Source organism: Condylostylus longicornis, unplaced genomic scaffold, assembly GCF_029603195.1.
Source record: "Condylostylus longicornis isolate FDR11 unplaced genomic scaffold, ASM2960319v2 ptg000022l, whole genome shotgun sequence".
Classification (NCBI taxonomy): domain Eukaryota; kingdom Metazoa; phylum Arthropoda; class Insecta; order Diptera; family Dolichopodidae; genus Condylostylus; species Condylostylus longicornis.
This window is the reverse complement of record NW_026577991.1, coordinates 2,678,185-2,702,487: the sequence shown is the minus strand read 5'-3', so window position 1 is coordinate 2,702,487 and position 24,303 is coordinate 2,678,185. Positions and strand designations below refer to the sequence as shown.

Here is a 24,303-nt window from a genome sequence, read left to right as displayed (position 1 = left end):
TTTTTTTTTTTGTGAATGGTAAAACTTTTATCCTAGTTAACAAAATTAAAATTGTAAATTTTTTTTACGAACAATTTGCAATAAAATTGCTTGTTAACATTTTAAGTAATTTTTTTTAATATTGTAATTTTTTTCTATATAACTAATTCACAATTAGAACTAATACTTAATAATTTAGTACACATGTCCCCCGGAAGAAATGAAAGATAAAACAAAAATAAAAAAAATGTATAATGGTATTAAAACAATATTACAAAAAGTTATCAATATAATTTTATAGAGAGAATAAAATGAATAAAAATATTTTTCATAAAATAACATGCCATATTAAATTTATTCATTTATATAATATTTGAAAACGATATTATATATAATTTCTTTCTATAATTTCTTTTTCAATTTTTGTTTTTGTATTATTAACTTAATTTGTATTATTTTATGTTATTATGAATATATAACGTTAATAAATTTTTCTTAAAAACTATATAATATTTATATTTTATACGTATATATATATAATTAATTGCATATATCCATATAAAAAAAAATACTTTAAATTATACAGATATTTTATGTTATTTTTTTTTTAATATGTATGTTCTTTTAATTTTGATTTTAATTTTTATTTTGAATGTGTTGATCCATGTTGATGTTGCTGTTGTGGTTGCTGATGCTGTTGCTGAGGTGTTGATGTTGTAGAAGTTGCTGGTATTGTATCACATCTTCTATAAAATAACAAATATGGTACACGAAGACCACGTGGACGTAAGACACTATTTTCACCGATTGGTTTAACATTTGCATCATCATAGCGTAACCAATTTGAATAACCACTATGATAAACATCACTAATATAATGACCTTTGATAGCTTCCTTTCCATCATGATAGACAACAGCAAATAAACGATACAATTTTTGTTTTGCTGAATATTTCTTTGAAGCCAATATTTCTAGTAATAGAAAAAAAAAGTGAAAGATTTACAAAAAAATGTAAAATAGCATAAAACTATAAAGAAATTATCATTTAAACTAATAAATTTTTATTATTTAAATTAATATAATTATAAAGAAATTTGATGATAATTTTTTAAACGTACTTGTATCAATTTTCAATTCTAAAGGAAATTCAAATTGCTTGACTATTTTTGTGCAACCGTCAGACTTATAATCGAAAAATTTCAAATGTACAATTAATATTAGAGGTAATTTTTCCAAATTCATTTGCTGCCATGCTACAACTTCTTGATTTGTTTTACTACATGTAACACCTTCAAGCTGATCACGACCAACTAAAATTTCTAATGCCTCTCTAACAGATACGGCTTTCTGAAGAAATTGATTTAAAACATTTACAATTTTTAATTAAATTTTTTTTTTACAAATTTTTATTTAATTCTATTGTTATATTCTTACTTCTATGTTAAGTTGCAAGGTAAAGAATGGTTGAATAACATCAGTTGAATGTTCTCCTTCACGTTGTAAACGTGATCTTAACTCACCACGAAATATATCACTTATTGGAGTTTTACCAAAATCTGTTTGTCGTGTTACACTTCCTTTATTTTTGTTATTGTATATCATCTATTGGAAGAATTTTTTAGAATATAAATAAGTAATGGTTTCTTTTTAACTGATCGATGATTAAATACTTACTTGCCAGTCATCATCCCCTCCTTCATCAGTTTCACCAAATGCGTTTCCATTTTGTTGAACAGGAACTTGAGCAACAGGTTTTGCCATCAATTTAATTATCTTAAATATAAAAAGGAGCAATCATTGACACAATTACAATTTTAAAAATTTATATAAAATATATCATACCTCTAACATTTCATCATTTAACTTATTTAAAACATAGCTTAAAAATTCCTCAGCATCACCTTGTCTTCCTTCGTCAATATCTGGCCTACTTGAATTCCATAATTTATATATGGGCGATGCCTCAAAAGCTGAATCAGTCTGGAGTTCGCCAACTAGCTCATCACTATTTATTTGCTTTTGATTTTGTTTCTGAGTTCTATCACGACGATTTATCAGTCTAACGCCAAATGGTAAAGTATTGAATTCGGAAATAAGTTGTGACATAGCATTTATCGTGGGTATTTTCGATTTGTCTAAATGCAACGCGGCTGATTGTTTCGGAGCTGATTTCAATAGATTATAGAGTGGAGAACAACCAATTAATGCTTGTAAAACAGCGTTTATGAAGCAATAATTATTTGGATTTTTTAATCCACGTGGTTTTAAACTAACTGGTGAAAAATCAGTTTTATATTTTTTTAAGAAATCAGCATATTTTATTGTCCATTCATCTGAATTATCGCCAGATATATTTTGTTGATTTGAAAATGATTTACCAGATTTTACCCCGTTTGTTTGGCTATTTATAATGTTTGGAGACGATGATACCAAAGGTGTTGATACCGAGGGTTTATTGTTGGATGAAGAAGCACCTTGAGCCGATGCCGCTGAATATGATAAAACACCTGGATTAATACTAGTTTTTACGTTTGCAGTACCTTCAAAAGGTAACACTTTAGCGACCGGTTTCTTGCTGGCACTATTATTATTAGATGTCGTGTTAACTAAAGAATGATTGTTTGCAATAGGAACAGTATTGTTAAACAAACTAGCCCACGACTTTGGACCAGATTGTGGCTGTTGTACAGTCGAATTTGGTGACTTTGTGTCTATTTCTTTATTTGACACAACCATATTTGAAGCTGCCACTTCTTCTTTTTTTTCTGTTTTTTTTATGTTTTGATCAATAATTGGTAACTCACTTTTTTTCACTTCAACTTGAATAATATTGTTTGATTGCAAATAATTATTTTCTTGAATTTGATGTGGAACTGCAGTACTAGCAATGGATTTTTGTTCAACTTGTGCACCTGATTGAGTTCTTCGATCGCGATGAGGTTGAACACCATTTTGCGTACTTGAAATATTTATTTTAGATTGTAAATTAACTGATGTTGGTGGAGAAATATTCGCATCAAACTCAGGTTTTATCGTTGTTATATGATTGTTAGATAATCCCACATGCGTCGTTATATGTTGTTGTGTTGGAGTAGCAGTTACAGCGACTGATGCCGTTGTTTTCTTCGTTATTTGAGGAGGAATAAATGGAGCAGCTTTTACTTGGGGTAATAAAATTTGATTTGTTTGAATTTCCGTTGATTGTGGAGCTGACTGATTTGGAAGAAAAGGCTGATATGGTAAAAGAACTGCTTGAGTTGTGATTTGAGTTTGAGGTTGTTGCGGTTGTATCTGAACGTTAGTTGATGTAGCTTTGATAACTTTTTCCTCAACTTTCAGTGCTTCCAGAGACTTATGGAATTCTTTTGCAGGTTCAAATTGTTGTATATTTTCTTCAGATATCATTTCACTCATTGTCACCGAAAGTTGTCCCTCACAATTTGTAGCAACAGATATATTTTCATTACTATTTGTATTTAAGCCTATGTCTTGAGCACATAACACGTTATCTTGGTGCATTCCATTTTCATTTTGTATATTTGGCACATTCTGATTGAAGTCATGATTTTCATCACGATCTTTGTATTCTCGGTCTTCTGAAGAAGCATTTCTATACTGAGGTTGTTGTTGAGGGTATTCCTCTCCTTGTTCTAGATTATGTTGTTGATATTGTTGATGATAAACATTTTGCTGTTCAATATGCTGTTGCAAGGGAGAATTTAATCCTTGAATTATATCAGCTTGATCGCATACTAAAATAATTAAAGTTAATACCATAAGATTAACTTTTTAAATGATATGGCAAAAATTACCTGGTTCTTGTTCATACACACTAACTTCTTGGGAAATCATTACCACTTGTTCATGCATTCTTGGATAATTTTGTTCATTTTGTTGATCTTGTATTATTTGCTGTTGTTGATGGATTTCATCCTCATTTACAGGTGCATGTTGATCATATATTTGCAGAGAACTCATATGCTGTTGAGCTTCTATTAGTTGTAAATTTGGATCATAGTGTATCGAATAACTACTGGGACTGATCATGCTCGGAGTATCTGAGTCTGTAATAGACACCGCTGGATTATGATTAATATCCTCATTTCCTTCATTGTTAGGAATATTTCCAATAACATGATATTCTTCTTGATATTCTATAGGAATTTCATGTGGATTCCATAATTGTGGTTGTATCATGTTTCCACTAGCAACATTAATATGAATTGGTTGACCATGCTGATCCACGACACCTTCTGGATTTCTTTCTTCGCCTAATTGATATTCTTGGGACTGGGGTGCACTTTGGGATAACATATGTGCTGGAGCCGCTGGACTTATTATAACAGGGTAGTTAAAAAAATGCGGTCCCGGTGCATACATGGATGTTAAATACAGTGGAGCTCCAGTGGCTTGTTGCGCTTGACTATGAGAAACTTGTTGAGGCGGTACATGATTGAAAAATTGGGGCTGATGGCAAGCAAATTGAGGATACCCATAAGGATGATGATAACTCTGATTTAAAGTTTGATTACTAGGGTCGATTCCATTTGCATTAGCAATATCCTGAGGGACTGGACTGTTGAGATGTGGTCTTTGATTGTAATCATTGCGGCGATTAACACTGTTGTTTCTAGGATTAGAATTATTGCGATTTCTGCGGTTTCCGTTTCTAGCTATAGTATTATTGTTTTGTTGACTTACTATAGGTTGCAAGGCCTAAAAGGATAAAATTAATTTACTAGAATCTTCTTCAATTATATTAAAAGGATTTTTTTTTAATTATTCTTACTGGCTCTATTGAAGCAACATTTTGTTGAATATCGTTCGATGCTGGTATAAATGTTTGACCGGCTGGAATATAAGCTGGATGTGTTGCCCAAGCACCATGTAAATTAACATTTGCGGTAACATTATTAACAAACACATTACCTGGTAATGCAGTTGGCATAACAGAATAGATGGCACCTCCATGAGGAGTTGCGCTTGGCACATAAACACCTCCAGGTATTTGATAATGATGAGGGTAATTTGCTGCTAAATTATTATTTTGTTGCGAAGCAGCAACAACTTGAGGCGGTGCCTGTGTCAAACCATTTTGTTGCTGTTGCTGCTGTTGTTGTTGTTGCTGTGCCGGTTGCTGTTGCTGACTTTGCGATTGATGCAAAGATTGTGATGAATTATGTTGTGCCATGTGTGAGTTATGATTTGAAAGAGAAATAAATGTTGATGACCCAGTTTAAAAATAGAATTTAAAAAAGTCAATCAAATTTTTCTCTTTTCAAATATCAATTATTTTTTATTGATTGGATAGTAATTAAAATTTAATAGTTTTTGATTTGCAGGATTTAATATTTTTCCTTGCTTTAGTTCGACGGACGGTCGACATATGGATTTGCTAAAAATAAAATATCAAATAAAATTATTTTTTTTTTTTGTAAATACACATGTACATATATTATTTTGTTTATAATTAAGAAAATAAGAAAATATTTGCGATTTTTCAATTTGAAAAAATTGTGCGTAGGAATAGCTCTATACTAATAAAAACATATGTAGGTACTACACAAATGCACTTATATAAAAATTTATAAAATATATTTTTTTTGTTAAAATGAATGCGAAGAAGATAATTTTGATTTTTTTTTTTGTATAGAAACAAATAAGCAAAATAATACCTTATCTCATACATAACTAAGCCACAAGTCTACGTACCTACTCATGTATAGTTAATCAATGGCTTATACACTATATCCTTAAGTATATTTTGTAAAAATTACTCATATTTTGTACAATTATAATTTTAAAAATTATAAAATTTCATACATATTCAATTTGAAATAATAATAAACAATTTTAATTCTATATATTATCATATAATTATAAGAAAATTGTTAGTGGTATACTTATTTATGTATTTATTCATATATATAAGCCAGTTTTGAAAATATCTAAAGTTTCCCTTCCTTCAAAATTTAATTCTTTAATATGTGTATAAAAATACAACGCACTACTTGCACCTACTAAATCAAAACTTTTTAATATAATTTGAATATGAAATTTAAATTTTTATTCGATTTTTTTTTATAATATATAGGAAAAGTTGATGCGTATTCTTTTCTTAAACATAAAAAAAATTTCTTTAAATGCTCGTTCATTACATTTAGTGTAGTTACGAAAAAAAATATCTAAAAATGTGCCAACGTCGACACGTCAAAAATTTAGTAAATCGCAATAAAGAAAAAAAAAACTGGAACTCTTCTTTTACCAAAATTTTATGCTTCAGCAACTTTAATTTTGAAGTTGTTTTCAAAAATATTAACATAATTTATAAAAATAATTCTTTATAGATATCGACGTATACTGAATTTTAAAGAGATCACAATAAAAATAAAAATTTTTTGAAAACCGGCATAATTTTATTTGACACAACTTAGAAATTAATGTGATTTTCCCAATGAACCAATCGCATTCTACTTGAGTTTACTCTGCTTTCTCGTGTAATGTGTGAAAATGAATGAAACTTAATTTTCTTACATACTTTGATGTTCGTACAAACATACATACCTATATAGATATTGTATGTATGAATTTAAGTCTTATAAAATTTTTCTTTTTTTTTAATTTAAACAAAAAATTTATTTTTGAATCATACAAATCGAGATTTATTCTTAAAATATATTTTCAAAAAAAACTAAATAATTTACGAAAATATAAAAAATCTGTAAAATTTGGAATTTATAAAATTTTTTTTTTCTATTACACATGTATGGGTCAATAGGTTTACTTCCAATTAATAGTTAATTTTTATTAAAATAAACTTACCAATTAAATCTATAAGCCCGTTAAACCTTTAATATCATATTTTTTATAATTATATCATTTGATTATTTACTTTGAATTTAATTTTTCTTTAAATTTCATCTCGTCACCATCACTAAAAATTAAACTCACATTTTTACAGAAAACCTTTAATTCCGATCTATATAAATTCCGCTGTCAATTCAGTTTATTGGGTTAATTTATGACATTGACAACTGTCAAATATTGATTTCTATTCATACATTATTTTTAGTGTCATATTATCGTACAGTATAACCAAACTAAATCGAAAATTTATTTTAAATCGGTAAACATCGGGAAGTTAAAATGTCAGATCTGATTTTGTATTCTAAGAGGTCTAATTTTAAAAACGAACACAATAGATTTTAATTTGTCATTTAACAATTTTGTTGAGTTCTGTGAATTTCGAATACTTTTTTGTAAGCACACAGAGTGCAATGTAAATGTAATTGTTGTAGATAAACCTAATTTTTAGCTCTGGACCTCTGACGTAAAAAATAAGTGTATTTGCTGACCAATCCGAACTTATCCCCAAGTGATTCTTTTTTTTTTGACTAATATGAATATGTTCTGATTTCAGAAAACGAAACATTTTTTTAAAAAATCAAAAATGTAAATTAAAATATTTACTAGAGTTAGATCTTTTTCTAGTCTTTTACGAGCAGCATAGAAAGTATTTTAAATTATTCTACAAAAATGCTGATATATTGTGAAAATATCACATATTGAAATGTTTTAATTATTTGTCAATGGAATTAATTAAAAGGTGAACAAATAAATTTATTAATATTCAAACAATATCAATATTATGAATTAATAAAAAATATCTTTAATTGTGTTTTCGAGCCCTTCCAAAAAGTCTTTAATATAATTTATATAATTTTATGTTGAGGAACAGTAAAGTAATCAAAACTAGTTTTTTTCATTATGTATGGTAACTCTTTTGAAATAAAGAAAAAATTCGTTAATAAAATACAAAATTTGATTTGATTTTTTCATAAACTTTTATATCGTATTGATTACCGTAACAATTTTTTTTATCGTAAAACTATATTTTAAAGAGAAAACTCTTTAATTGCAATATTGCATTTAGAGAATTAATAAAATAGAAAAATTTATTTTGTTCTATTTTCTCATTTTAGTAAAAGTTTTTCTCTTCTACGATAAATAATTAGTTGTTTACTTATTTTTAGTTATTAATGTTTAATTTGATTTTAATAAAAAAAATTATTTATTAAAATATTAAAAAAAAAATTAAATTTATGTTAAATTTTTTAATTTTTAAAATTAAGGAAATAAATTTATTCTAAACTATTTAAAATAAATTGAAAAGGTAATTTTTATGTATAGAAAATCTAAAAAAAAAAAAAACAATTTCATCATTGATTTTTCATAAAAAATTGCATAACGATTGTCGTCGATTAAAAAAATTATTATTGTTGTACTTATAATGTAAAAATATTGTAGTTTTTAGTAACGGTATGTGATTATATACATATATATTTATACATATTACATGAGTGTATAATGTGGTATATATATAAACATTTGTAAGCCCTTATACAATTTAAATTCTCGTATATAATCTTATATTGCTATTAATCGGGACATTATAACAAGACTGTATTTTTATTATATATATGTATATAGTTCATGCTAAAAAATGCTAAAAATTCTGTCACGTGCCTATATTTAAGTTATATTAATATAGTATTTTAAAATATAATTATAATTTCTGTTTTAAAAATAAAAATACCAAAAAATTTCCCTGTGATTTTCCTCATTTTCTCACATGTGGAAAGCTCTTTTTGACAGCGTAACTATACAACAATAAATTTCCCGCGCAAATCATTCCATAAAATTTTACGATATTATATGTTTTATAAACACAATTATATTATACGCTCATGTGGAAAGAATGATAATCTTTTTATATAATTGTACTTACATTTAAATACAAAAAATTTTCAAAGTATTATCAAAATCTTACCAATTAATAGTAATATCGAAAAAAAATATTTGCGATCATATTATGTGAATTTTTCTTAAATTCCTGATTTATGATGAATTGTCATAGAATTTATGATGAATTTGATATTATGATTTGAAGTTTTTATATACTTTTCTTTTCTTCATATAATATTTAAGCCTTCAATTATTAAATTATCAATTGCAAAATTACATGGCTGTCTTAAAAACATTAAGATTTTTTATGGTTGCAACACAGGCTAGTGTGTATACACATTTTAAATACTCGTATATTTACATAAATAATTAGTTTTGTTTTTTTTTTACAAAATAAATAATCTATTGAAATTTAATGATATGGAAAATTGAGTAAAATTTCATAGAATTGTAAGGGAAGGGATGAAAACCTATATTTTATAAAAATGACATATACAAAATTTTTAAATATAATTCAAGTACAATACTAATAGATGGATATATATACAAATATTATGTCATATAAGGTCATATCGTAAAACTAATTTTTTAAGAAAAATTTTTTTTTTTTTAATAAGATACCGACATATTTACATATTATTATATGAGTATAGTAAGTATATACGATGTAAGATAAAGAAAAACAATCAGGAAATGATTAGAAAAATTATTTTTCCGGATTTAACTTTAGGGCTAATAGAAAATTAAAGAAAAAATAAAAAAAAAATTTTTTGCATTGTCATATTAATTGGGTGGGTTTTCTTAAATTCTTTACTTAACAAAAAGAAAAATAAAGTACATGCACTAACTATGAGCAAAGCAATGATTTTTTACTCCTTAAACAAATTTTTTTTTTTTTGCTTAATAATTTTGAAAATTTTAATTTTACAAAGATATCGTTAACCATCATCAATGATTATATATTTTATATTTGATGACTTAACAGAATTTCCTTGTAAATCCAATAAATAATGATAAGGTTAAAATATTGGAAAATTTTACTCGCACAATATGTAAAATTAGGCATATTGAATAAAATGGTAAATTCTAATGCTAATTGTATAACAATAAAATATGTAAATTGGCGCCGAGTAAATGGAATTTCTTTGTTATATTATTAGATATAAGATATATATATACATATATAGGATATTTTTAAAGAACATATTTTTAATATGAGCTTATAAATGAATATTATTATTGATTTCATTAAATAAAATTTATGTTTATAATTCGCATTGGATTTAATTAATATTAATAGAAAATCTAAATGGACTATATGGAATTTGTGCAATGTATACGCTAATAAGATCTCATATATAAAATTAATCTAATTTAATAATGGTATATAATTGTAATTTCATTGCCTAAGTAGTTAGTTATTGATTTGGACATATCAATAATTATAATTCAAACTTATAATTTATATTAAGAAATTTTCTAATAACTTAAACTTAAAGTAAAAAACAGCCTGAGTTTTTTTTAATAATACTTTCAATTAAGATTTTACATTTTGATGTAAAAATAATTGCTTGGAATGTATACAACACAGTTTAATACCCATATAACTAGATATACCATTAAAGTAGTTATTTATAAGGCATAGGTATATAATTAATATATGCAAGAAACGTGTTTCTATAGGTGTATTAAAATATGCAAGTTTTTTTTTTCGTAATGCATTTTATTATGGTTATAAAGAACATTAAATAAAAAAAAATTATTTGCAAAATAATGCAAAATTATTTAATATAGATAAACTTCTTATACCAAACACAACATACAGGGTTAATCAAACTTTTTTTGTAATAAAAATAGATTTCCGAACAAGAATAAATATTATAACAGTTTTAATTTATTATCGTAAACGATAAAATGACACTTTTTGTTAAGTTCTGTTTTGTACCTAATTGTGAACTTCTGTTTGCTTTGATTATCCTTGGTTCAAAAATATTTTTGGCATTCGAAAATTTTATTATTATTAATATTATAACAGTTTTATAATTTATTATCGTAATAGATAAAATGGGACGTTTTATTAAGTAGGTATATGACTTCTGTTTGTTCAACTGTTTGTCTATTTTGATTATATTTTTGCGAATTTAATAACATTTTTTTTGATTTCATGTGTGATGAAATGTTGTAATTTTGTGTTTTTGTTCAATACCGTTAAATTTTGTTTGCTATGTGGTTATACCAGTGTTAAGATTCAAACTAAAATTTTACAACTATACTTATATATTTGATTGACTTGATTTAAGAGAATCAAAATGCTCTTCTCTATTTGGTTCCTTAAAATATTTACTTAGGCATGTCTCATTGAGAAATTTTACCGTAAATAATTTGAAATATTTCAGAATTGTTAAAAGAAATTTTGCTACTTTTACTACTACAACTGTTGTAGTACTAATTGTATAATATTGTATAGTTAGTTACTCAGTGCCTATGTATATAAAAAATATTCTCGTTTCTGAGATTTTTTTTTGCAACTTCTTGTTTTTGTAATTAAAATAGAGATGAAGAATATAACTACTTTTTTATTATGAATGTATAGGAATATATTTTTATTTTTATAAAACCAGTTACTATAAAAATAATGGTTTATAATTCGCGTTGTCTATACTCGTACAATACAAAATCTTTAATGCTAAAAAAATTTTTTTTCTAAAAGAAAAGAAAATATACAAAAATTTTTCCATTTTCAGTGTGATTTGTACAAATTTAACCTCTAAAATTTCGATATACATATACATGTATAACACATTTTACCAATATTTTTTAGTCATTTGAATAGTTTTATTTCTTTCTTATATACATATATTTTAAATCACATTGGAATAATATATTGTATAATTAAGCTAAAAGAGAATTTAAAAAAAAAATAAGAAAAACTTAAAATATAAAAACCAAATCAAAGTTATGTTTAATTCTCAGTTTTTAGTTGTTCTTTGATCTTTAACAAAGTCAGGTTTAAAAAGTATTAAAAAAATAATATTGAATAAACATTTTCAATAAGGTATATAACACTTATATTGTTATAATCTAGTTAAGAGTATAATATTCTTAAATTAATAAATTTTTAATATTAATGAAAATCTTGAAATATATAAACAAAATTTTATTATAATAAAAGTGTCACATGTTTTGAGAATTAGAATGTGAATTATTCACAATAATTAAAAATGTGTAGGTACAACAAACTAATGGTAGCATAGGCACATGTAAAATGCATGTGCAGCAACTTTTGATAAATGATATTGCAAAAAAAAAAAAAACAAAAATAATAATTGACATTTATGATAAAAATTATTTTCATTTAATGATCGCGTGAATTAAAAATTGAGCTTATAATTAATTGTATTCTAAATTTAATACGTAGATTCGGTTAACAATTTTAGAGCCTGAAATTTCAGTTAAGATAAACAACAGCAAAAGAGAGAGAAAGACTGACAGAGAGAGAGAATTCAAATTAAAATTAAATTAAATTTATTAGACAATATTTTAGATGTTTTCTTCATGTAATTATAATTCTAGTTAACATGCTATATATAACTAATTAAAAATAAAGAAAAATTCAAGAATATTTTGTTTTCTTTTTAAAGATATTAACAATTCTATTGATTTGAAAAAAATCGTGCTCTGCAAATTAGTTATTATCAAATATGCCATACGGTATAAGTCAAGAACTTGTGGATATCGAATTTATTTATATATGAATATGTGAACGTATATAAATGTTATCATAATTTCTTTTTGCCAAATTATTAAATATTGGTTAATTGTTATACCGTATGTCGTATACACATATATGAAAATTAGTTTGTTGTATAATTTTGAATTGAGAATTCTTTGAGATGCCAGAAAAATTTTTGCAAATTTCCTTATATAATTAATAATATAAGAAAACTTGTGAAGCTTAATATAAAACGATCATAATTGTTATTACTTGAATTTTCTTATCACAATAAAAGAAAGCTTTTCTATAATAATAAATTCAAAAAAGAAATTCATATGCAATACTGTAATTATGATAAAAGAATAAGAAAACAATTATTCATAATAGGAAATGTGATTAATTTAAAGATATCGTAAATTATATTCATATTTATGAATAATTGAAATATATACGATAATGTGTTTTGTTCTAAGTAACACGATGGATTTTAATATATATTTATTAACCTACATTATTTTTTAATTATTCATAATTCATAATTAAAGTAATTAGTTTGAAAACATCCATAAAAACCAAAGTCTTTAGTGCAAAAATTTTTTGCGAATTTTTTTGCTGTTTGTTTTCTCCGACACAGGAAAATTATTTTCTTTGGGTATGCTTTATATTTGATATATATATTTTTTAGTGAGTGTACACATATATAAAATCATTTTTTATTGTTATATTGAATAACCGGTATCAATTTCATCAAAATAATATCGAATTTGCTATTGGGGATATTCCGGTCGACGTTTACGTAAAATTGGCTTAAAATTATTGTTTTGGAATGTTCCCAGCCAATTATATTTAAATAGAATATTGTGAATTAAAAATTAAATGGCGCAATACAATTGATTTTTAAATTCAAATTAAAATAAAATACAAATTTGCATTTTTCTGCCTTCTTTTTTAAATTCTTAATTGTAGATTAAAATTTAAACATAGGCTATATTTCAAAATTTTTAAATGACCATCTTAAATCTTAAGACTTAAAGCTTACAAGTTATTTATCATTTAAAAATTATAGTCAATTAATAATTTTTTATATTTTTTCTTGCTTTATTTCACAATAATAATACTTAATAATGTTATATAATCGAATATACGATAATCGTATATAACATTATTTTAACCATGAATCAAAATTCTTTTCTTTAAATTTTATAAAAATTTTTAATTAAGTTCAAGAATTTTTGTATGGTTCCGGAAGTAAAAAAATGCATCTATAAAAAAAAAAATCATATATATTATGCTATATGCATGTTATTTATACCGCATATACATAATATATTTAAGTGTTATAATGTTCGTTTACAATAATTTTTTCGGTTTTTCTGAATAATATTATATTAAAGGTTATTCACCTAATTTGAGGTTGTAAATATTGTATAAACCTATATGATGTATACCGGTAATAAAATTTATTTACAATTTTAGCTGTTAAAAAAAATAAACAACAGAATCTTGTTTCTTAAACAATAATAAGAAAAAAAGTGAAGGTGAAGGTGATTACAACAAATCAAAAGTTACACCGTTGCAAATCAATGTACGATAAATAAAAACTTCCGCAATTTTTTTGCTTTTCGCTCGATTATAACGGTACTTTTACGAATATTATGTAACCTTAAGAATGTAATATATCTTAATATTTTCATTAACAACATGCATTTCACTATTTGAAAAACAAAAATTTTAAAATACTAGACCTAAATTACAATAAAATAGAAATTTAAATATTTTCTTTTACTTTTTTTATTTTATAGCAATTCAAAGCATATGTTGTGCATGTATATGCATAAATTGAACAAATAATTAATTTTTGGATTGTGAGTGTACCTATTACTTTTTAAAATTCTAAATTAGATCCAGTACCAATATACATACTTATATATACATTATATCGTATACAAATAAAAATGCCAGCTTTAGAAGAATATGAATTAACAGAAGCAGAAAAACGTAAGTTTAAACTAATTAATGTTTAATAATTATTTATTTTTTAATTTATGTATATACATTTGTTGTATATTAGAATGACTTCCTAATTGTGGAATTTATTACTTATTAACTATACATGTGGTATATACTAATATTATACAACTTTGGCATATTTATGCCATTCTTTATTCACTAAATACATGGTAAAAGAATTTGTATTTCGAAATTTATACGGACAATTTGTAAATATCCTGTAAAAAATTTCATTTATGATATTAAATCCAAAATTAGATATTTCTATGAATAAAAGATGGGGCTCATTTTGAATATCGAATCACTAAGTGATAGTACTAATTATCGTAAATAATTCGATATTATTATTGTAAAGACAAATCAATTCATACAAGTGAATTGTTTCTATAAAAAAGTTTCAGCAACATAATAAAGTAATTGAAAATAAGATTAGCATTTCGTTAAAATGCCAATATGCACTGCACGGTTATATTTTATTTAATGCTCTTATAACATAATACCGTTTAATTGCATTGAACTATATAACAGTTCATTTTGAAAATTGTAATATAATATAAGCGTAATATTAGTGAAGGGAAATCATAATAATTAGTAAAAAAGTGTAGTTAGTACAATTACGATATTAGATTTTCTTACGACATTTCAACTTATTTTTGTTTTAATTTTGTTTAACATTTTCTTATGACCTTTGCGCAGACTGATTTTGTTTAAATTATTTTTCTTTTATATACATAAAGTTTTCTTTTATTGTACAATTTCCACAGTAATAAAAGTAAACTAAAGTTAATTAAGGTTGTATAATTACAAATCAAATTATTTTCTAAGATATTTTTGTACATGCAATATAAATGACCTTCTATAATTTAGGCTAAATAAAAAAGCAAATTAAACACAATTAAAATTTTCTTAAGACTACATTCTTTTTTGCTTTTTTTTGAAAATCATTTTTCAAAATGTTGACAATTTTTGTTTTTAATTATAGCAATGCAAATGTAAACCTCCATGGAGTCATTGAAATGAAAAATTTTCTAAAATTTTAATTTATTACAATTTTTTAGATTCCAATTTCAAAGTAGATTTATTTTGTATCGTAATTTTTTAGCAAACAAAAATATTATGCAAATTAAAAGAGCAATAAACTAAAAGAAGAGCAGGACCGGGAAAAAAAATCAATTCATTATTACTAAGCGTCTCGAGCGCAACAATATTTTTTGTTTTTGTTTTCATTCAATCTTATATACTCAAAATAAAAATTAACCTTGACTTTGCCTAAACTGGTTATCTTAAATTTTTTTTTAATTTTTCTCTTTTTCACAACATAAGCTGGGTTGTGGAAAATGTTAAACGTTTAAAAGCCATGAACCAATAATTGCAAAAAGTTTTAGATTTAAAAACAAAAATTGTTTTGACTTTGAATTTTGTGGGTTTGTACATAGGTTAAGTACAAAGTCATTAATAAATCTTAGAAAAATTTATATTGTGACACATTGCATTTACGTTTTTGTTAGATTTTCATTCATAATAACTTCAAAATAATGTCATAAATATTTCAATTTCTTACTTCTGTTATTTCTGTTATGTAGTTAATAAAATATGCAAGAATTTTTCATATTTTGTTAACTACGATTATAAATCTTTCTATAAACGAAATATGTCGCATTATATAATAAAAACAGCGCTATATTTATTTTCATAAGCAATTAATGTTACTCACTTACTATGTTTATAAATATTGTAAAATTTTCGCAAGAGAATGAAATTGGTACAAGTAGCGCTCAGTTAAATCATATGAACGGGTTTGACATTGTAGAATAATTAAAAATGTATTGACTGTTCATCACGTTATGTTTTTACACTATTGCCTTTCGGAGTTATTGTTTTGCAGTATTGAGTTTATAAAAATCTCTTATATTTTTCGAGAATCAAAATTTTTCTGTGTACAACATAATTATGTGGGTTTAATTTGTTTACAATCTATAAAAAATTTAATTTATTATAATTTGGAGTTAAACGATTATTGTATTTAGTATACTTAAAAAAAAAAAGAGGAAGTTAGTAAAAATAATACTAAAGTTTTAGTTTACCTGTTTACCTGGTTTTTGTATTGTTTACAGTTTAAAAAAAAAATGTTTTGTTTTTGCTATAAAATATGTATGTATTCGCAAATATTGTGTTATTGAAATTGGCGTGCAAATATTATTAAAGTAAAGCAAGGACACGAACCATTTAATATTATGAACTTTCATTTGGCAGAAATAATGTAGTACAATACTTAATATTGATCATGAACTTTTTTTTGCAAATTGTACACTCATTTTGAATTGATGTGTAGGAAGGAAATGTTATACGATACAAATTTACTAATTATAGTATCGATTTTAATCTAATATCGATTTAAGTAAATTTTGGCATTCATAGGCTATGCTATAATATTGTACATATGGCAATTCTTCATTGTTAATTATTTGTCAATTATTTATTTAATTATAAAAATTTGAACAAAATAATATTTTATGTTATTAATTAAAAATTTTTATTTTATTCTTATAAAAATTAGTCGCAAAACAACAATTTAGATTATATTATAAAGAAGCATATTTTATACCATGTGATATTGATAATATTGATGTTTTACCATCATGGTACGATGAAGAGAAATATAAACGTGGACAAAAATATTTTCAAGAAAATCGTTCTGGAATTTTAACATCAAATTTAATTGGTTTAATATGTTTATTAGCTGAACCGAAAGGATTAAAAATTTTATCATCAACTGGTAAATCAAGTACAAAAGAAACAGCTAAAAAACGTTACCTAAGCACAGTTTTACATACACTTAAGTGGTATGAAATTGATTTAACACCCGGTTCTGAGTATGTATTTTCTATATCAATTTTTATAATTGTATTATTATATTAAAATTTTTAGATCTCGGAAATCATTGGCTACTGTAAGAAAATTACATTTTGCTGCATCAAATAGTGCTAATGAAAAGAAAATTGGTCATATAACACAAACTGAATTATCGTTAACAGCATTTGGTTTTATGGGGTAAGTCAATTGAATAGTAGTTGAATAGACCCTTTAAATACAAAATTACTTATGTAATTATGTATGCAAAATAAATTTCGGTCTTAATTCCTATTTAATTATTTCTTCATATATTTAAATATCAAAAGAAAATTTTTTTTCGAAAAAAGTACAAAAAAATTATCAATTTTTTGTTTATTTTATATTATTACAGATTAGTTTTAGTGCGGGCTGATATTTTAGGTATTCATACAGATAATCAAGAAGATCGTGAAGCATTTGTACATTTATGGGCTGTTTTATGTAATTTACTTGGTGTTCAAGACAAATATAATATTTGTCTATTACGTTTTGATGTTTTAGAAATTTTATGTCAAATGTTTATACGTTATGTTCTAATACCAATAATACAAATTGAATTACCGGAATTTAAACAAATGACCCAATGTATGTTAGATGGTGTAGGTGAAATATTACCACATATGGATTATGAATCACAACTGTTTTCAGTTAAATTAGTACTCGGTTTACCTGGTTATCAATATAAAGTTGGTCATGATAAAGCATTATTATGCCGTTCGATATTAAATCAAAATGATATTGATGATGTTAATATTTTTTTACGTGATATCAAAACAATTGATTATTTTCGATATACAATTGATATACCAATTATTGAAATACATAAAATTGATAAATATACAACAACAATAACAAATGAAATAAAACAATCTGATTTAGATATTAATAAAAATATAAATTTAAATATAACAAATATTGAAATGAATGAATTGGAAAAGAAAATTCATTCTAATTTACAATTAAGTAATACAGAATGTATTAAAATTTATTATATTGATTATGAAGAAGAATGGATGAAATGTTTAAATAATGATAAATTTTATCAATTATCTGCTAAAGCACAAAGAATTATTAATTTTAAGAGTTATGGTAGAACTTTATTAGATTATAAAATACCAAGATATTTAGTTCATTCATTTATGAGTTTTTTATTAAATCGTATAAGAAAACAAAGTGTTAAAGATAATTCAAATCGTAATATTACAAAATCAAAAAGTGAAAGTATTTTAATTAAATGACAATTAATTAATCAATGGATTCTATTTCCATTGATAAAAATTGTGATAAATTTTTGTGAATATTTTAAAAGAACTTAGAGTTTTTAAGACATATAATAGGTTTTAAGAGATGTGAAGAGAAAATTGAAGAGAAATAATTTTTTACTATTTAATAAATTTATAAAATGTTTACTTTTTAATTAATTAATCACATATATGTTAAATAATATTTAATATTATAAAAAAAACTTTTTGGCTTTAAATGAATTTTTAAAAGGAAATTTTTGATATTTACTCTGGCCTCGAAACTGCAATAATTTCTTATACATAAGTAGTGCAATTTTGAAGTCAGGGTTTAAGATTATTAAAATTTAATTTAAATACTCATATTTAAATAAGTTTGCCTTTTACTGTTATAGCAATAAAAGATGCCTTAATTTCCTAAATAATATTTTCTATAATTATAAGAAATATAATATGTGTACAGAATTGTAATTTTTATTAAGAAAATTTAAAATTAATAAATTAAATCTACCCAATTGAAAATTTAATGCAAATCTATACTTAGCTCAACTTGAATTGTTCAGCATTGTAATTTTAATTCTTGAATAGATTGCAAATTTATTTCCATTTCGGTTAATGCTCAAAACCCTGATTAGAAAATTTAAAATAATAAGATTAAACAATTTGTTTATTAAAATATTGAATAAGTTTTAAGATGTGGCCCAGGTTTGCATCAAATTTTTAATAATTTTAATTTCTTAATTCACCTACTTCCAATATATTGTACTTAATATGTGAGATATTATTAAAAAATTTTGTGTATTTTATATGAAAATTTTAAAAAAATTATTTTTTAATAAATATTAGAAATTAATCAATGTACCTTAAACTTTTGATCAAAATAACTTTTATATTTTAATAACATTTGTATAATTAAATAAATAATATATTTTATTTTCATTATTTAAAATATATATATATTAAAATGTGAAATTTTAAAGCAATAATAAAAAATAATAATAAATTACAATATATTTAGTTGAATGCGGTTGAAAAATTTTGTTTTATTAATTATTTTTATAATGAAGTATAACAATTCAATATGGTTTAAAGCTTTATTATCAAAATGGAAATTTGAATTCTTAAAATTATGAGAAGCAGAACACATTTTACATAACTCTCATCTAAATTCAGAGGTTCAGAACCAGAAATAGTTCTTTGGGTAAGTTTTAAATAAAATTTAATTGATAAAAGCATTAAAAATTTGATAATCTATATATGAATGAGGAATTTAAACATATAGTATTTAAAGCATAAAAGAAATTTATTGTAATTTATAAAACAAATAAAATTTAATCATCGCTTTGCCAATACATACATAGATACCTGTATGAATTTCACACCTGATTGTGATGGAACAGTTTCAATAATTTCTTAATTGTAAAAGAAAACGCATTTTGCCATTTTGGTGACCTTCTTGTATATCTCAAAAGTAAATTACATTAAAAATTATTACTCAATACAAATAGTAATTATTATACTACTTATTTGCATTTAAGTATAGCACTGTGCGCGATGGTATAAAATTTCTGTTATATTTTCCAATGCTATATTTTTACTCATTTTTTCATTCATACCAAAATTCGTACATACGCATAAATCTAATTAAATCTAATTTTTTCTAATTTTTCACAATTTTTGTTTCTTTTTATACACAATTTTTAATCTAGTATGCAAAGTTATGTAAACATTTTAAACTTAGTTTGAACTTTTTATTTACTCTAATAATTATAAGTATTTCGAAAATTTGAAAGAGAAATATTTGAAAAAAAAAACAAAGAAAAAAAAACGTTCAAGTTCGTTAACCTTTTCACAACAATATTTTTTTTTTTTGAGTACATAAAAATCTACATATTGGCTAACACAGTAAGCATAGCAGTGGTAACGACCTTGACTTTGCGCTCAAACATGTAAGTTAAAGCTTTTTAACTTGCAAATTAAAATCTTGAAATTCTATTTCAACATGAAGCATAGCTGAATAATGTTTAATGATTTAATGTGGCTGAATTCTTGAATTGAACTTGATCAATTCAATCTCAATTTATACTTAAGACACAAACCAAGGTAAATATCTACGCTAATATATAAAGTAATATTGATGTTATATGAAAATTTTTATACATCAAAAGTGTTATACTTTAATTAAAAGAACCCAGCTATTAATATTAATTAGATTTCGTGCGGGCTCGTCTTAACTACTCTTTTAATATCGGGTTACAAGGTTTCATAATGCTCTCATTATCGCTTCAATTGAGAATTTTCAATTTTTTGATGTAGCTGAGAGTCTTACACACCAAAATTTTATACGTTTAAAATATTACATACTCTCAAAAGGAATGGTAAGAATAATGGAATTATATTTACTTTTTATATGAAATTTTTAATTTAGAAAACAAAATTTTTATTTGTCATGTAAATATTGTACAATAATTTTTCTTCGATTCTGTAAATTGTTCTCTTATACAAATGTTATATGCAATAGTAACTGTGCTACAATTATAAACCTTATTAATTTTCAATAGATTTTTTACATTATACAAAAATAAAAAAAAATGAAAAAAAAGTAAGTATTCACTTTGGTACCCAGAGGTGAAATAAATGATGCTTAAAGCAACAGCATGATAATATTATAATCCAGCAAGTATAAGAGTATAATTTTACATTTACAATAAGTGTTATAATAATATATTATTATATGAGTACTATACTTGTTATATTGTAAATATCAAGGCAGTTTTTGCTTTGTTTTGGTAGAATAAAGGTGTTTATAGTCACATGCAGTGAACTGTTAGCCTTTTCACTTTTTTTTTTAAACTTATTTACTTATATATAAAGACCTTCTTAAATGAATTCAAAAATATATATAGAATTATAGAGTATATTCGAAAATATGCGTAAATAAATTTGAATGGATAAAGACAAAATACAAAATGAAGAAATATTATAAAAACGGATAATAATGTAAACGTATTATAATCTTCTCAATAAAAAATATCAATAGAAACAAATTTTATATATCAGAGCCGGATCTGTCATATACATATATGTAAAGCAACAATTAGCGCTGGAAACCTAGGGCGCAATTGAAAATTTTTTCAAATTTAATTTTAAAAATTGAACTATTTTTTCTAATTTTTTCCAAAACATTTTTTTTCCTATTTATTAACAGGGAAAATTGGCTCAATTAAATTTTGATATTGTAAAACAGAAAATCTGAAAGTTTATTTCCAGGATTTAATTCTATGACTAATCTCGTGTTCAACATGATAAAGTTATACAAGAAAGTGAAGCGATTTATAATGCGAAATGTGTAATGTTTATTGTATATTTTCATTGGTTTACAAGCGGATTGATGGGAGTGGGATGGTTGGCGCATATTTTGGAAGCAGCTTAGGGCGCTGAACAAGTGAGAACGGGCCTGTGTACATGCATGTATATTAATTCATGTAATATTGTAATTTTACATAAATAGCTATATTTATATATTTTAAATTTCATTTTTAACCTTAAAAAAAAGAATAGCTTTGAAAAACGGAAGTCACGTGGCAATTTTTGTTTTCAAAAACGAAAAATATATAAGAATGGAAGAGAAAAAAAATAAAAAGGAAAACATTCCTCTTTTCTCTTTTTTTTTTTTGTTGCAAGAAGTACAGATCTTATCTTAATATTTTTTTTTTGATTTTTGAATATATATGCATAGGTACATATATTTTTGCATATTTACTTACATATTATTATAATAATTATTTGAACCTAAAAGAATTTATGCATATATACACACATAAAGATTTTTTTTTTTATTCAAAATCATTGTTGCGTTTCGTTCAACATAAAAGAATCCTTTAGGATTTTGTTTCTTCTTTCTTTCTTTTTTTTTTGTTTTCATTTAATTTTTCTTTATAAAATTTTTTGTTATAAGAAAGCAGAATAACAATAATAATAATAATAGTATTGAGAGTCCTTTCTCTCTCTATATATATAATAATTGTGTACAAATAAAAGAATAAATAAGTAAATGAAATGTTTAAGAAAAGAAAGTAAAAAGAATAAAAAAAAATGATAATAATTTGGTATAATGATCCTGGCTTTATAAAATACTACAATTATAAGAAAAGAAAAGAAAAGGAGAACAAAAAGAAAAACAAACAAAAAGAGTAAACAAACAGTAGAACGAGAACAATAAAAAAATGTCCTTGCATTCCTGAAAAAAAGATAAACGTATAAAAGAAAAAACAAAAACAAGAAAAAAGGGAGAGAAAAAAAAATTTTTTTTCTTGTTAATTTTTTTATTTTTATCTTTTTTATTCCTTTATCTTTTTTTTCTCTCATCTCATAAAGCCAATTAAAAGGTTATGTCATGAGATATGAAATGGATATATAGGTATACATACTATGCTGTTATACTATGATTATATATGTATATTAATGGTAAATGATTATTATAAAATTTTTTATATAATAGAAATGTTACTGATGATGACAATGATGATAATGATGATGATGATGATGAATGAAAATAATATAATACGTATACAATGATGGTAACCAATTAATCTGGTAAATTTAGTGGAAATTTTCATCTTTTATTAGTTTTATTATATAATTATATACTTACGTATATATATAACTTTTATACTCATTATTATTATTGTTATATAATTTTTGATTTTAATTTTTTTTTGTTGTTGAATTGTGAATGTTTTAAACATTTTAATAAGAAAATTTTCTGAAAATAGAAATCTTTTCAATCAAAAAATTATTTAAAATATTTTTATTTAAATACGACAAATACAAGATTAAGAAAATAATTTCTATATTATAGTTTTTTTATATTTGACATACATATAGCTATATACATAACTGAAATTAGGCCAAATATAAAATTATTTATTAAATATTAATTACTAAATTAAAATGGCAACTCAATTGTAATTAGAAATTAGGAACAAATTAAAATTTGCCTATCTGGAAGACCAAATATTTAAAGAAATTAGAAAATATGAAATTGAGTCTATCTAGAACGCTAAAGTAATTAAAAAATGAATAAAATGTGAAACTGCGTCTGTCTGGAACGCAAAAATATTTTGAAAATGAGTAAGATATGAAATTGTGTCTGTCTGGAACGCAAAAATAATTGTAAAATGAACAAAATATGAAACTGAGTTTGTTTGGAACGCTAGAATTATTGGAAAATGAACAAAACATGAAATTGAGTCTATCTGGAACGCTGAAATATTTGAAAAATGAACAAAATATTAATTTGCATCTGTCTGGAACGCAAAAATAATTGTAAAATGAACAAAATATGAAACTGAGTTTGTTTGGAATGCTAGAATTATTGGAAAATGAACAAAACATGAAATTGAGTCTATCTGGAACGCTGAAATGTTTGAAAATGAACAAAATATGAAATTGCGTCTGTCTGGAACGCAAAAATAACTGGAAAATGGACAAAATATGAAATTGTGTCCGTCTGGAACGCCAAAATAATTGAAAAATGAAGAAAATATGAATTTTCGTCTGTCTGGAACGCTAAAATAACTGGAAAATGAACACAATTTGAAATTACCTCTGTCTTAAATGCAAAAACAATTGGAAAATAAACAAAATATGAAATTGTGTCTGTCTGGAACGCAAAAATATTTTGAAAATGAGTAAGATATGAAATTGTGTCTGTCTGG

The 24,303-nt window shown here is 23.9% G+C and overlaps 2 protein-coding genes across 3 annotated transcripts; one reads left to right on the top strand and one right to left on the bottom strand.

Annotated features, from left to right (window-relative positions):
• Window positions 1-334: 334 nt before the first annotated feature.
• On the bottom strand, window positions 335-6,939 carry LOC129606755 (transcription factor mef2A). Of its 2 annotated transcripts, none has more exons than XM_055517273.1 (8): window positions 6,803-6,939; window positions 4,770-5,375; window positions 3,793-4,696; window positions 1,823-3,732; window positions 1,655-1,753; window positions 1,415-1,582; window positions 1,099-1,327; window positions 335-951 (listed from the first exon to the last, which is right to left on the bottom strand). In XM_055517273.1, the coding sequence occupies exons 2-8, from the start codon at window positions 5,169-5,171 to the stop codon at window positions 623-625; spliced, it is 4,041 nt and encodes a 1,346-aa protein (XP_055373248.1). In that variant the 5' UTR covers window positions 5,172-5,375; window positions 6,803-6,939; the 3' UTR covers window positions 335-622. The 2 variants fall into 2 exon arrangements, with proteins under 2 accessions (XP_055373248.1, XP_055373247.1); XM_055517272.1 differs by lacking the exon at window positions 6,803-6,939 and adding an exon at window positions 6,246-6,333.
• A 7,397-nt stretch (window positions 6,940-14,336) lies between these two features.
• Window positions 14,337-18,888, top strand: LOC129606881 (uncharacterized). The gene is made up of 4 exons (XM_055517496.1): window positions 14,337-14,438; window positions 17,008-17,323; window positions 17,379-17,501; window positions 17,695-18,888. Exons 1-4 carry the CDS (start codon window positions 14,396-14,398, stop codon window positions 18,578-18,580), a joined length of 1,368 nt encoding a protein of 455 aa, XP_055373471.1. The 5' UTR covers window positions 14,337-14,395; the 3' UTR covers window positions 18,581-18,888.
• Window positions 18,889-24,303: the final 5,415 nt, after the last annotated feature.

Excerpts from the sequence above, each read along its gene's own strand:
- LOC129606755 (XM_055517273.1), bottom strand. The coding sequence starts at position 5,171 with ATGGCACAACATAATTCATCACAATCTTTGCATCAATCGCAAAGTCAG. Across the intron at positions 1,583-1,654 it reads GAGGGGATGATGACTGGCAA|ATGATATACAATAACAAAAA; the intron begins GTAAGTATTTAA and ends TTCTTCCAATAG. Across the intron at positions 952-1,098 it reads AGAATTGAAAATTGATACAA|AAATATTGGCTTCAAAGAAA; the intron begins GTACGTTTAAAA and ends TTCTATTACTAG.
- LOC129606881 (XM_055517496.1), top strand. The coding sequence starts at position 14,396 with ATGCCAGCTTTAGAAGAATATGAATTAACAGAAGCAGAAAAAC. Across the intron at positions 14,439-17,007 it reads ATTAACAGAAGCAGAAAAAC|TCGCAAAACAACAATTTAGA; the intron begins GTAAGTTTAAAC and ends TATAAAAATTAG. Across the intron at positions 17,502-17,694 it reads ACAGCATTTGGTTTTATGGG|ATTAGTTTTAGTGCGGGCTG; the intron begins GTAAGTCAATTG and ends ATATTATTACAG.